The 15,330-nt window shown below is 39.9% G+C and overlaps 1 protein-coding gene across 1 annotated transcript in view; it reads right to left on the bottom strand.

Annotated features, from left to right (window-relative positions):
* ankfn1 (ankyrin repeat and fibronectin type III domain containing 1) overlaps positions 1-15,330 on the bottom strand; it is a 212,044-nt gene that overhangs the window by 101,997 nt on the left and 94,717 nt on the right. The window contains exons 7-8 of the mRNA XM_031894809.1: positions 14,893-14,983; positions 5,342-5,449 (exon numbers count right to left, since the gene is read on the bottom strand). Of these exons, the coding sequence (XP_031750669.1) occupies positions 5,342-5,449; positions 14,893-14,983 (199 nt within the window). The remainder of the gene's footprint in view (positions 1-5,341; positions 5,450-14,892; positions 14,984-15,330) is intronic.

The following is a 15,330-nucleotide window of genomic DNA, read 5'->3' as shown; positions in this document are numbered from 1 at the left end:
AATCAAATATTTTTCATGATATTCATTAGCAGGCAGGATGGAAAAGGATTTGCTTTCATGTGGATATAGAAAAGCTAGCAGGTACTGCCTGAAACAAATACAAGTGAAAGGCTATGTTTGTGCATTCCACAAAGTATTGTTCAGCCATCAGATTGCAATCATGAGCTAATGAGGACATTGCTACTTTCACTTCCCGCTATTTTCTACTGTAATGAACACTTAGGTGCTTTGATGATGTGTTTTTATTGCAGTACCAGAGGCACAGTTTAGATCAGAGCGTCATAAGGATGTGCCTCTGTCAAGAAGGTGTGGGATGCAGACCCTTATTTTCTATTTAATTGCAATAAACTATTAATAGGTATGTTTTTTTTGTTTTTTTTTTGCACAAGAAACTGGTCCTAAGGTGCTGCATGACCGTAAGGACTATGACACTACAAGACCTTAAAGGCTATCGCATTAACATTTTTTAGCCAGTGTATTTCAGCCCAGTAACTTTCTGTGCTACCTGTTATTTATCTTAATGTAAAAGTCTTGCCATATTTACAAGTCTTTCGACATATGATTCATGGTATTGACTGACAAGGGTATGATAACTAATACATGCAGAATACACACATTAAATAGCTTCAAGAAGGGGCTGGATGCATTCTTAGCAAGTGAGGGAATACAGGGTTATGGGAGATAGCTCTTAGTACAAGTGAGGGAATACAGGGGTAGGGGAGATAGCTCTCAGTACAAGTGAGGGAATACAGGGGTATGGGAGATAGCTCTCAGTACAAGTGAGGGAATACAGGGGTAGGGGAGATAGCTCTCAGTACAAGTGAGGGAATACAGGGTTATGGGAGATAGCTCTCAGTACAAGTGAGGGAATACAGGGGTAGGGGAGATAGCTCTCAGTACAAGTGAGGGAATACAGGGTTATGGGAGATAGCTCTTAGTACAAGTGAGGGAATACAGGGGTAGGGGAGATAGCTCTCAGTACAAGTGAGGGAATACAGGGGTATGGGAGATAGCTCTCAGTACAAGTGAGGGAATACAGGGGTAGGGGAGATATTTTCAGTACAAGTGAGGGAATACAGGATTATGGGAGATAGCTCTCAGTACAAGTGAGGGAATACAGGGTTATGGGAGATAGCTCTCAGTACAAGTGAGGGAATACAGGGGTATGGGAGATAGCTCTCAGTACAAGTGAGGGAATACAGGGTTATGGGAGATAGCTCTCAGTACAAGTGAGGGAATACAGGGTTATGGGAGATAGCTCTCAGTACAAGTGAGGGAATACAGGGTTATGGGAGATAGCTCTCAGTACAAGTGAGGGAATACAGGGGTATGGGAGATAGCTCTCAGTACAAGTGAGGGAATACAGGGGTAGGGGAGATAGCTCTCAGTACAAGTGAGGGAATACAGGGGTATGGGAGATAGCTCTCAGTACAAGTGAGGGAATACAGGGGTATGGGAGATAGCTCTCAGTACAAGTGAGGGAATACAGGGTTATGGGAGATAGCTCTCAGTACAAGTGAGGGAATACAGGGTTATGGGGGATAGCTCTCAGTACAAGTGAGGGAATACAGGGGTAGGGGAGATAGCTCTCAGTACAAGTGAGGGAATACAGGGGTATGGGAGATAGCTCTCAGTACAAGTGAGGGAATACAGGGGTAGGGGAGATAGCTCTCAGTACAAGTGAGGGAATACAGGGGTAGGGGAGATAGCTCTCAGTACAAGTGAGGGAATACAGGGGTAGGGGGGATAGCTCTCAGTACAAGTGAGGGAATACAGGGGTATGGGAGATAGCTCTCAGTACAAGTGAGGGAATACAGGGGTATGGGGGATAGCTCTCAGTACAAGTGAGGGAATACAGGGGTAGGGGAGATAGCTCTCAGTACAAGTGAGGGAATACAGGGGTATGGGAGATAGCTCTCAGTACAAGTGAGGGAATACAGGGGTATGGGAGATAGCTCTCAGTACAAGTGAGGGAATACAGGGGTAGGGGAGATAGCTCTCAGTACAAGTGAGGGAATACAGGGTTATGGGAGATAGCCCTCAGTACAAGTGAGGGAATACAGGGTTATGGGAGATAGCTCTCAGTACAAGTGAGGGAATACAGGGGTATGGGAGATAGCTCTCAGTACAAGTGAGGGAATACAGGGGTAGGGGAGATAGCTCTCAGTACAAGTGAGGGAATACAGGGGTAGGGGAGATAGCTCTCAGTACAAGTGAGGGAATACAGGGGTATGGGAGATAGCTCTCAGTACAAGTGAGGGAATACAGGGTTATGGGAGATAGCTCTCAGTACAAGTGAGGGAATACAGGGGTATGGGAGATAGCTCTCAGTACAAGTGAGGGAATACAGGGTTATGGGAGATAGCTCTCAGTACAAGTGAGGGAATACAGGGTTATGGGAGATAGCTCTCAGTACAAGTGAGGGAATACAGGGGTATGGGAGATAGCTCTCAGTACAAGTGAGGGAATACAGGGGTAGGGGAGATAGCTCTCAGTACAAGTGAGGGAATACAGGGGTATGGGAGATAGCTCTCAGTACAAGTGAGGGAATACAGGGGTAGGGGGGATAGCTCTCAGTACAAGTGAGGGAATACAGGGGTAGGGGAGATAGCTCTCAGTACAAGTGAGGGAATACAGGGGTATGGGAGATAGCTCTCAGTACAAGTGAGGGAATACAGGGGTAGGGGAGATAGCTCTCAGTACAAGTGAGGGAATACAGGGTTATGGGAGATAGCTCTTAGTACAAGTTGATCCAGGGACTGGTCCGACTGCCATCTTGGATTCAGGAAAGGTTTTTTTCCCCTCTGCGGCAAATTAGAGAAGGTTCAAATGGAGTTTTTTGCCTTCCTCTGGATCAACTAACAGTTAGGTAGGTTATGTATAGGCATTAAGGTTGATAGACGTATGTCTTTTTTCACCCTAACTTACTATGTTACTATTATATCATTCTAAGAAACCACAGCCCAGATAGAATAATTTCAGCGATACCCAGCCCAGACAGAGCGCAGTGAGTAATATATACAAAGGAGAACCCATAGATTTACCCCAACTAGACATTGGGCAGGTTGACTGGTATATACAGAATCAAGAAGCACAGATATAATCTTCTGAGATGGGGAACGTATCTATATCTATCAATCAATCAATCTAGGCAGAGACCCCTGCCTAATCCACATAGGTTAAATGTTATTAAATGTTAAATGATGCAACAGAATGTTGAACTATAGGTGAACACTTCCCAGACAGATGGCAAGGTGAGTTGCAATACATGGGAGTCAGGAAAGCTTGGAAGTGAAATGTTTTTAAAACACTTTCCTGCTTTCATTTAGGTATACACTGTATTTAATATTTAGATTAATCTTCAACATTAAACATTTACATTAAAAGCAACAATATTTTCAAGACAAAGGTGCCAAAACATTTCAGAATATTTAGGGACCGGTAAGGTGCTTGCTATAATTTCATGGTGATTTATTGTCTTGTCTTTGACTTAAAATTAAGGAGCTTTTAGTATAGAATTCAAGGGAAGGGTTCAGGACACAGTTTAGTGAGTAGTTTGGAGATGATATACAATAGGTTGAAAGAAAAGGCTTATACCAAGGTATACAAAGCATTACATCAACAAACTGCCATGCAGTCTTCTATAAATATCTACCGGGCAGAATCCATTTCTTATCAGTAGGTGCAGATGATGGGACTAAAACTGTCTTCTCTGTTAAGAAAAGTTTCTTTAAATTCTATGAGACAGCCATAATAATATTTACTAGAGATTTTGAAAGAGACAAAGTGCTTTAAAAGAAAGCTAATACTTCTATGAAAACAAACCATAGTTTCCTGTTTCCTTTGAGCCTTTCTGACTATGTCTGATACCATCCAATGACATTTCATAAGATGAAAAAAACTTTCTAGCTTTTCTGTAACGCATTTCACCCCTTCATTAAACATGTCTTTATGAGCAGCACAGAGAAGAAAGGGGGTATGTACATATCCTGACTCAAAATCACTGAGCAGATATAGTTTATTTTATATGTTGTCCAGTGCAAGACATCTTGGAGCAGAAAGAAGAATGGAAGAAGACAATTCTTCAGACCTCTTCAAAATCTGTACACATCTACTACAAGGTGCACATTTATGGGCAGACTTTGGATGCTGACTGTCCCATGTAAGGGACTTAAATGAGTTCCAAACAGATCTGACAAAGACTTGTTCAGATGTTGATTAGGCAGAGTGCAAAACCTCAAATGAGGTTAATATCTTATGGCTCTGCTCATGAACTCTATGATCTAATTGTTGGCCTGGCGAACAAACAATCAATTGTATCAAACTGTTTAGACCAACCACTGGTACACCATCTGCCTGTTTGGCAACCTGACTAATAAAATGGTTTATTCTATAAATGGAGAGCATACAAAAGGAAGGTCCTTTTGGCATTTTACTGCCAATAGATTCGCCACATTAGTGCCACCTAGAACAATATATTTATTCTGCAGAAAGCTTTACCATACCTGAGTAAAGAGCCGTAGAAACTCTCTTCATTTGTTTAAGATAGTAGCTGCCATTTCCTTCCTAGCTTCCTGCTTGCAGCTCTAGAGGCTAGTAGGGGGAGTGAGTTTTATGAGTTCTTATGGGAGGGGGGAGCAAGAGAAGGGAGAGAGGAGAGAACTGCGCAGACTCTGGTCCTGGGAATGAAGGATTTTTCTGAGAGAGGAAGTCTGATACCCAAAAACAAGTTTACAAAAAAGGAGACAAGAAATCCTGTGTTTCTTTTGATAGAGGACTCAGTGCAGCGTTTCTGTGAGTGCTTATGGCTGTATTTACATAGACCTTTCTGATAAAGCTTACTTAGTTTTTACCTTTCCTTCTCCTTAAATATTCCAGTAGTTTAAATGCTTTCATAACCATTCTTTGTACGTAAGACAAAAATTTTTGCATGTAAGGCTACCCTTCAACATTATCCACCTGTATCCTTGAACTGGGACATACGTTTTGAAGTTTAATACCTCACAGGGCCAAGACGAGACAAGAAAAGCCCATGTGTAAAACAGGAAGACTGGCCTCCAGAAGGGAAAGAACAGTGTTCCCACAACATAGGGATGTCAAGTATAAGTTACTACTATTAAAGTCAATGACTTAGGAATGGTGCCTTAAGGTATACGTTTTTGTGCAGAAGGTAATAAAAATTGAAAAATTCCAAACATACAATGTGCAAAGGCACAAATAATAAAACAAACAAAAAAAAACCAGTTCATGCAGAGGAAAATTTGTTTACTTTGTACATATTTTTTTCTATTCACATTCTCCCATAAAATGGTGGGAATATTTTAGACCCTTTTATTCTTACCTCGACAGCTGTAATGTTGATGAACAGCCCGGACCTGCTGGAGAAGACGCTCTAATGCCTCACTTTGTCCCTTGTGCCTAAAATCTCGGCCATCGTAGTCTTTCCAGTCTGTTAAACAATAATAGGAGTTAAATTGGGCTTTTACCTTTATCTATACTTCAGATGCTTCATTTAATATAGATTTTTTTAGTGAACTGGGTTCTATAGCACATTATACAGTGAATTCAATTGGTCCTGGCATCTACTGGAAATTACACAGGGAGAGAAATAGGTACTGGTGTGTGTAGAACATTATACATCATGAGCCATGTATTCTGGTGTCCCTCAGTACATAATTGTCATGGATATATCAGGGAAACCAGATCACCAGAACCCAGGGTGCATCACATTACAGAAATATACATGGGGAAGGTGGTTATCACTACCTATAGTAAAAACTTACATTTAGGTGCATTAAAGGCATATTATAAAAGGTGGCTATTAGAAACCCTAGAAGACAGTAAGAATGTGGTCTAAAAAATAATTCTCTCTACTCCCCTTAAAAAGAGATTGATCACAACGGCATGAACAAGAGTCTTATTTATTTGGCTTAGCCATGCAAATTGTTACTTTAGCCAAATCAATTCTCTTTAAGGTGGCTATGCACTGGCCATCTGTGGAGTTATCTCTGCAGGTGTGAAGGTTGGGTATTAGAAGATATAGCCTTCCATGCAGATGGTCCAATAGCACTGATCAATCTAAACAGGACTTGCAGCCCATCTCATTTCTGCATCTGTCAATGTCCTAGCCATGTATCATTGGCGGTTGAACTTTTCAGTCAAGACAGATTAAATGCAATCCAATAGGATCAGATAAGCTGCTATGATTATATCTCAAAGTGTCCATACGTGTATATTCAGAGAGAGAGAGGGAACACAAATGTTGGTAGAAACATCACTGGTCTGGTCAAAAAGAACAACTAGCAAGGAAATTTACAGGCCTCTTTATTAGCAATCCAACCTAGTGCACGGACCTTTGGGGACACAGCACTCCCCCAGCAAACCAGAAAAGAATAGGTGCCGGCACACAAAATGATGCAAAAAGAACACCTAGTCATGGATCTTCAGATGAACATACAAACCTATTAATAGCATGTAGTAATGGAGATGTGTATCATATTTACTGATGGTTTTTTTCTATGAACATTGCATGATTTTACACGTTAACGCATAACATACATTGACCTTAACTCACGTTGACATTGGAAATTTTGGGGTTTTTTTTTGGGGGGGGGGGAGGGGGAATCTATTATCATGCAACATGAGTCTCTTTGGCTAAGAAATGCACGATTTGCAAGGTATGTAGATAATAAAGATTTCTTCCCATTAAAGGGAATCTTGTCTGCAAAGTGAACCATAAATGTCAACATGTCTTTGTGCTGCGAGCAAACGTTTCCTAATCTGTCGACAGAAACTGGCGGCAGGTAATGAAATCAGGTGCAATTCAGCACACCATAAACTGGCTCATTTTTATTTATTTGCGTTTTTCTTATCCTAGGTTTTTAGCTCCTGGCTAAGAGTGAGGAATGGAGATTCCAAGACTTTGACATGAAAATCTTTAATCATGTTCCGGAATCTGTGGGATGTCTACAAAGTGCTAGGATGTTTTCTGACAGTTTTCTCTGCAGCCAATGGAATTTTTATTGGATCTTCCACCTTAGTTATTTCCAGATTTGCTTAAATAGCATTAGCAAAATATGCTGAAAGTATTACATTTCATATTTTAGGCTGAGGCTTCACAGCATGTTGATTGCTTATCAAGCTCCTTGGAAGGAAGGCATGGAACCAGTAAAGCTACTGTTTTATAACTTGAAAAGACCCACCCTCTGAACTGGTAAGCCATTCTTCCTTCTGGCTGATTATAAGGGGAATAGAACACAAGAGTAGGTCTATGAAGATAGTAAGTTGCTAACCAGTCTGAGCCAGTGGAAGCCAAGGCATGGCTAGAACTACAAGTATATATATAGAGATTTTTTTTTTTTTTTTTAAAAAGCAAAATAATATATAAATAAATATATAATATATAAAATGTAAATAGAAAAATGATTATTCATCCAAAGTATATTTTCATTAGAAAAACAAGAGGAAAAGGTATAGTTTATTCCTATAGTCACAGATGTGGGAGGAAGTTGCTGGGATTACAGGAACAATATTTATGAATTCTATTTTATCATATGTAACATTTCTCTATAGGACTTTTATACCTCCATTAAATCATCATCAGTGGTCAAGTCCATACATCTAGCTGCTACCCTAAATCATTTTCTGTTTTTCTGCTTCTTTTTAGATGCTCAATTCTGGAACATCCCACAAAATAAGAACAGATGAGAGTTATGGCATGTGTGCTGTTTCTAAAACAATCAACCCATAACCCATGAGCTGATTGGCTGAAGTAGAAAGTACACAGATTTCCAAGCAATGGGACAATTTATAACCAACTTTTTTTGGTCAACACAGTGTAGCCACAAAGTCATAAAAAATTCACAATCATTTTAGAACGTACATTTGACTTTTGCTCAGTTTATTGCTTACTTTCTGATATCTGCGTCACAGATAACCATTTATTCTCTAACAGGACCAAAAAATAAATATATAAACGCTCAGCCTTACTGCTCACACGGCACAATGCATCAATCCCCAATGGCTCACCACCTGGCCTTTTGGAATATCGCAGAAAAAGAGGAGAGCACCTTCACACAGGTTAACTGCTTCAGCCTTTATTCAAACTAACAGGACCATTGTTTCCAAAGGTTCTGCATATTATATTCACTATCAGTACACAGCGTTGGACTGGCCCACAGGGATACCAGGAAAATTCCCAGTAGGCCCAGGCATCAGTGAGCCCTCCTGCTTCTAGCAATTTGTTCCAATTCAGGGTCATTACTTATTTTTCTATGGGAACAAACCACGAAATATATAGAAGAATAGATTATAGTATGTAAAGATAAAAAAGCTAGGAAAATATAGAGGATGAAAAATAGTTTGGGGAGTGGACCCAGGTCTAATTTTTGGTGGGCCCCTGGCACTGTCAGTATAAGGTGAAATGAATGATAGTAGTTATATTTTTTTTTAAAGTGCATCAATCCTCATAGACATCCCGTAAGTCTGACAGTACAGGTATGGAACCCCTTATCCAGAATGCTCAGGACCTGGGCTATTCTGGATAAACGGCCTTTCTGTAATTTAAATCTCCTACCTTAAGTCTACTAAAAAAAAATAAACAGTAATTAAACATGATAGGATTGTTTTTTCTCCAATAAGGATTAATTAAATCTTAGTTGGGATCAAGTACAGGTACTGTTTTATTATTACAGAGAAAAGGGAATCATTTAACCATTAAATAAACCCAATAGGACTGTTCTGCCCCCAATAAGGATTAATTCTATCTTAGTTGGGATCAAGTACAGGTACTGTTTTATTATTACAGAGAAAAGGGAATCATTTAACCATTAAATAAACCCAATAGGACTGTTCTGCCCCCAATAAGGGGTAATTATATCTTAGTTGGGATCAAGTACAGGTACTGTTTTATTATTACAGAGAAAAGGGAATAATTTAACCATTAAATAAACCCAATAGGGCTGTTCTGCCCCCAATAAGGGGTAATTATATATTAGTTGGGATCAAGTACAGGTACTGTTTTATTATTACAGAGAAAAGGGAATCATTTAACCATTAAATAAACCCAATAGGGCTGTTCTGCCCCCAATAAGGATTAATTCTATCTTAGTTGGGATCAAGTACAGGTACTGTTTTATTATTACAGAGAAAAAGGAAACCATTTTTTAAAATGTAAATTATTTGATTAAAATGGAGTCTATGGGAGAGGGCCTTTCCGTAATTCAGAACATTCTGGATAATGGTATTCCAGATAAGGGGGTCCGATACCTGTATATCCACAAATGAATTCATAAAAGAGGAATGCAGACTTACTGCTGTTTTGGGCCTTACATGCCTTGAGTTGAGACTTCAGAAAGGGCATGTAAGGCCCCTCTCAGTTATTCTGCCACATAAAAATTATTTGTACATATAATATTTAGGGATGCCCCGAATACAGGATTTGGTTCAGGTTAATGCTTGATTAATCTTAATGTAGATTATACTGTGGGATGAGAAAAATTGAATACATTTTGGAAACATCTTAATATAATCATATAAGAATAAAATTCTTAATTAGCCCTAATCAAAGGGTATTCATAAGCATAGGGTATATTTACGTTGGTGTTACTTGCCCTTTAATAGAAAGCTGAACTATTGTGTGTGCAAGTTGGGTGAGATGATTGCAGCATGTTGCCAAAGGATGAAACATGGCTTATCCCAATAGTTTAGGAGAGGGTGGCTGTCACCCCGTGCATGAGATTAAGCAATGCCTGCTCTGTAAAACACAATGACAAGGTGATCAAGGTTTTATTCAACGTGACACTGTATTGAACACAGCAAAGTAGATGCTAATTACCATAGAGAATATACCATCAACACACTTTATGTATCTGAAAGGGCTTCATTTCCACTGGGAAGGGACATGAAAAGAAATGTCATTACCCCCAGGCTATGCATACACCGAAACAATGTGCTGTCAGATTACCTGATGACAAGCCCGCCATAAAAGCGCTTAATAGAAAGCCTTCCGGTGATTCTAAAGCTCAGGATCATAAAACTGCTACTGCTCGAGCTGAAACCATTCGGCAAGTAATCAGCCAGAAACCAAACACGGTTTAGTGTTTAAAGGAAAATTGTTTTCTTATTGATCAGTCTTTACTTTTTAAATGTCTCTGCGGGTAATTCTGATTTCTCTATTCACAAGTACTCACAGTCCTGGAGGGTGCTCTGCAGTTGAACTGATGAATATGTTTAAATAACATTTTTATAAAAAGGTTTGACTTTTCTTTCTTACCATTTAAGGCCTATGGCACATGTTGTGGTTGTGGGAGTTCTTCTCCTCTTGACACTTAAATCACCCATATCCCTGGGAATTATGTAAAAAACACTGGACGTTTTATTCCACGCAATGTTACTATAATTGATTAGGTGAGAACACCAGCAATATGGGTTGTTTGGGAAGATGTCAATCTGTTTGACACCACTTTTTAAGAAGGGTAAGAATTCCTGAAATGGCTATGTTTGCTATGTATCTGCCATTTTTTAACTGATGGGTCAACACAGAAACAACAATAATTACATTCGCACTGGTCAGGCTAATCTTTTGAGTGGGCACTTTTCCACAGGATTATGAACACTGAACACAATTTCCATTGGTGCCAATACATACAGGTTCAGCCACACTTACCTCAATAGAAAAAGCACAAATGCAAGACTTTTACCTATTACATGACCGGCCCAATCTTAAACTTAAACGCCTTCAGCCCCACTGTGAATTTGTCCTTGCTTGCATTTGCAAGTTATCTGACATTAATGAGAAGGTATTGGTGGCTACCTTTCTTTGTAACTTGCTTTCACTATTCTACTGGAAGGGAGGATTTCAGAGAAACAGAGACACATTTGTTAAAGTGCCTCTGATCTGATAGCAGATCTGATAGCTTAAAAAGTGCTGGCGACAGCCACGGAGCTGTCAGCATCTGATTACTTAGGAGCCAGTATGTCATTCTGATCATCACTGCCCCAGGAATCATGCAACATGTAGAAGGATGGGAGATTATTTAGATATAGGCAGGTTTGGACTGGGGTGTGGAGGGCCCACCGGGGCCCGTGCCCATAGCGTACCCCCCCCCAGGGCCCTCCCAACCCCCCTCGCAGGGCCCCCCCTAACCCCCCTCGCAAGGCCCCCCACCCGACGACCTTCCCCGAGCGCATAAATATAACGCATCGGGGCAGGAGCGTTCGGGCAGGGGGATCGCCGCAAGGGTCGGGTCTGGGCCGCCGGGGCCCACCGGGATTTTTCCCGGTGTCAAGGTGGCCCAGTCCGACCCTGGATATAGGAAGGTGTAGTTGAAAACATTTCTTGAAAAAAAGGGATGACCCCCAAACAAATGATTACTTAATGCGCTGTTGTACAGGATCAGGATCAAATGTGTCTCAAACCCTTATCCTTACAGACCAGTGACCCCCAACCAATGGCTCCTGCTCACCACCCCCTTTGATGTTGCTCCCAGTGGGCTTAAAGTAGGTGCCCAACAAGTTTTGGAAGCATAGAGACACAGTTTTACTCCAAGCAGAGCCTCCCAGCAGTCCACATAGGAGTCCCAATAACCGATTACAGCCCTTATTTTGCATCCTCAAGGGACTTTTCATGCATGTGTGGCTTACCAACACTTTTTACAGCTGAGTGTGGCTCACAACCAAAAAAGGTTGGGGTCCTTGTTTTAAACTGAAAGCTGTAGTAAGTAGTAAATCCCTCTACTTTCTGTATTGATCAGTTTTTGTATGTATATGTCTGATAGTTACATAGGGTTGAAAAAAGACCCATCAAGTTCAACCCATCCAAGTAAACCCAGCACACACAACCCACACCTACCAATCTATACACTCACATACATAAACTATATATACAACCACTAGTACTAACTGTAGATATTTGTATCACAATAGCCTTGGATATTCTGATTGTTCAAGAACTCATCTAGGCCCCTCTTAAAGGCATTAACAGAATCTGCCATTACCACATCACTAGGAAGGGCATTCCCCAACCTCACTGCCCTCACCGTGAAAAACCACCTACGCTGCTTCAAATGGAAGCTCCGTTCCTCTAATCTAAAGGGGTGACCTCTGGTGCGTTGATTGTTTTTATGGGAAAAAAGAACATCCCCTATCTGCCTATAATCCCCTCTAATGTACTTGTACAGAGTAATCATGTCCCCTCGCAAGCGCCACTTTTCCAGAGAAAACAACCCCAACCCTGACAGTCTAACCTCATAGTTTAAATCTTCCATCCCCTTTACCAGTTTAGTTGCAGTCTCTGCACTCTCTCCAGCTCATTAATATCCTTCTTAAGGACTGGAGCCCAAAACTGCACTGCATACTCAAGGTGAGGCCTTACCAGGGACCTATAAATGGGCAAAATTATGTTCTCATCCCTTGGGTCAATGCCCTTTTTTATACAAGACAGCACTTTATTTGCTTTAGTAGCCACAGAATGACACTGCCTGGAATTAGACAACTTGTTATCTACAAAAACCCCTAGATCCTTCTCCATTAAGGAAACCCCCAACACACTACCATTCAGTAGATAGTTTGCGTTTATATTATTTCTACCAAAATGCATAACTTTGCACTTATCAACATTGAACCTCATTGCCCAGATTTCCAATTTTGTCAAATCGCTCTGATGTATATCTATACACCCTTTTATGTATAGTGCAGCAGAATATTTGGAGCATTATAAATCACAACAAATTGTTGAAAGGTTTTAAGCACAAAGGTTCATGTGCACATAGCATGGGAAACAAATATGGCCTTGGAACACGTATGTAGGTAGGGTATGCTTAATTCATATAAAAATAAAAAAAAACGTAATTTCTTGTGAAATGAATCGTGCATTAAGCACACAATGTGGGCTGGGTGCATCAGTAGGGTCTGCTCCATTTGGTCCCTGGTGCAGCAGAGTTGCTGGTGATGCACAGTGTGCCCTGCTACACCAGAGAACTCACACACTCCCTGGTCCCAAGAATGCCTGTATTTTTTATAGGTAACAAAGGGTTCATTAAGGAGAAAAAGTGCAGTATAGAATATTGAAGTTGCTGCATTCTTTACCAAAATGCAAGAATTTTTCCATAATTGCAGATGATTTTTTTTCTCATGCTTAAAGATGCACTTTGATGTGAATCAGCTGCATTGCACCATCTTTGGTGTTTGTATGTCATCCATAATGATGACCATTAATAAGCTGCACACTATTGTCTTAGTATTTTTTCTTTGTCTCTAAAACCCACCAGCTGACATTTTAGCTGGAAAGCTCTGCTGAATATGTTTGATTTTTTACAAATATCTCCTGCTTCTAACATTGAATTATAGGCTATCCCTGCATGGAGCAAATCCACAATTCATATTAAATAGCCATAGCTCTTACATATTTCTTTTGTTTGTGGCAAAAGCATAGATGTAGTTCATATCGCTTGAGTGAAACAGAACAAAAGCACAATTACGCTGTTTTGTTTCAAATGTTTAAATGCCAGAGACATTGATTTAGTAGCACATTGTTCCCACCACTTGGAACAATGCAATTGGTCCACAGTTATGAATTTAGCTCTTTTCTCCCTATTGTTCAGTTTCCTACGCTGTAGAAGAGGTGATTAAGGTGGTTAACATTCAAAAAACTGAAAAAAAAAATATATTCATAGCACTGTCATTTATAATCAGTTTGTCATGGATAAAATCCTAAATCTCCATCTTTAGTGGAGGACATTGTGTCATTAGGATAAAAAAATAAAGAAAACAAACAAAAAAAAACAAATGTGTATGTACAATTATTAATAAGTTCTGTGAAGAACTAACCATAGTTTATTGGATCACAAACTGTTACTTCTAATCAATAGGACAGGGTTTTTTGGTTATTGTTCTGAAGAACCTTCCATATTGCTATGTCCGTCACTCAAATGGCTTATGGGGGAATGTTTTAAAAGTTGCAAACAGAAAACACAAATAAAGGTTCCCATACAAGTTAATTATCAGGGAGCGTGTAGGCTAATTCCGCCAAACGATCAAATTATATTGGTGGTAATGGGGCAGTCGGTTCGGGGACCGCATCAATGAGCCGATGTGGTCCCCGATCCAACTGAATCTTTTAACCTGGCTGATCGATATCTGGCAAATTTCAGGCCAGGTATCGGTCGGGCAGACCCCTCGTTTCTGCCCCTACATGGGCCGATTAAGAAGTTTTATTACATACATTGCGCACTGTCGCAAACAACACAATTCGCAAACTTTCTTCCATTGTTGGAAGTGGTCAATAAACTGTTTCTTTGTCCGCAAATATGGCTGAACAGTACTATTTACTGAATTATACTGTAAGGAATCATATAAGTTTGTGCAGTATGTCAAGATTGGCATACACATATCTAAGACAAGAGTCTTCTTGGGAGAAACAGTGGAAGAAAGATATGTGGGTAGATTTTGTTTTATTTACTTTTATGAACATCCTACATCCATGACTTTGAATACCTCATCCTATTAACTGGCAATGGATGTTGGTTTGGTCTTTCCCCTGGCAGAATAACTGTAGTAAAATGCAAAACTACAAATAAGAAGGATCAGCCTGCAAGACCAATGGTTTGCTTTTATTTTCTAAACATCTATGTTCATCTTAAATCATAATTACATTGTACTGTAACAAAACCCTTTAGCTACCCACCACTTATCTTTCATATAAATGTCTATGATTTCAGTTCCACCTTACAGACATTGACAGATGGAACCATGGTGTCTTCATGATGTTTTTGGACTTGTGGCACTTTATACACAACTTTATACAAGCAATTTTCATTTTCTAACACCCCCAAAATCCATGTAAACTCTACAGGCAGAGCTCAATGGTGGTTTAATTATCTCAAATCTACTTACTGGAAGGAGCAGCATAAGGTGGGTTGGAAATTTCTGCAGGACCCCAGCCTTTCATGTTGCAAGCAGAAACTTGAACATAATACATATGGCCCTGGAAAAAACAACAAAACACAGCTCAGTAAGGTAAATTGTGGTAGAAAAGAATAATGTAGATCTATCTGCCTCATCTTACTGTTGTCAGAAGCATATTTCATTCTGGAGCAAATTTATTGTAGTGAGTAAGCCAACAGTACTGGTGATATTGCCCAAAGCAACCAATCAGATCTTTGCTTTTGTTTTTTGATTTATAATAAATAAACCCCTTTGTGAAAAGTTATAGACCCCCCCCCCCACCCCCTTGGATTGCTATGTGATTTAGGATGTGAATGAAATAAAAGATAAAGACAGCAAGCACTCCTTCTACCTCTTCTTAAAAATATTACTGGCTATATTGTTTAA

The sequence above is a fragment of the Xenopus tropicalis genome, chromosome 10 (assembly GCF_000004195.4).
Source record: "Xenopus tropicalis strain Nigerian chromosome 10, UCB_Xtro_10.0, whole genome shotgun sequence".
Classification (NCBI taxonomy): Eukaryota; Metazoa; Chordata; class Amphibia; order Anura; family Pipidae; genus Xenopus; species Xenopus tropicalis.
The sequence above is the reverse complement of the archived record's forward strand: the minus strand, read 5'-3'. Positions and strand labels throughout refer to the sequence as shown.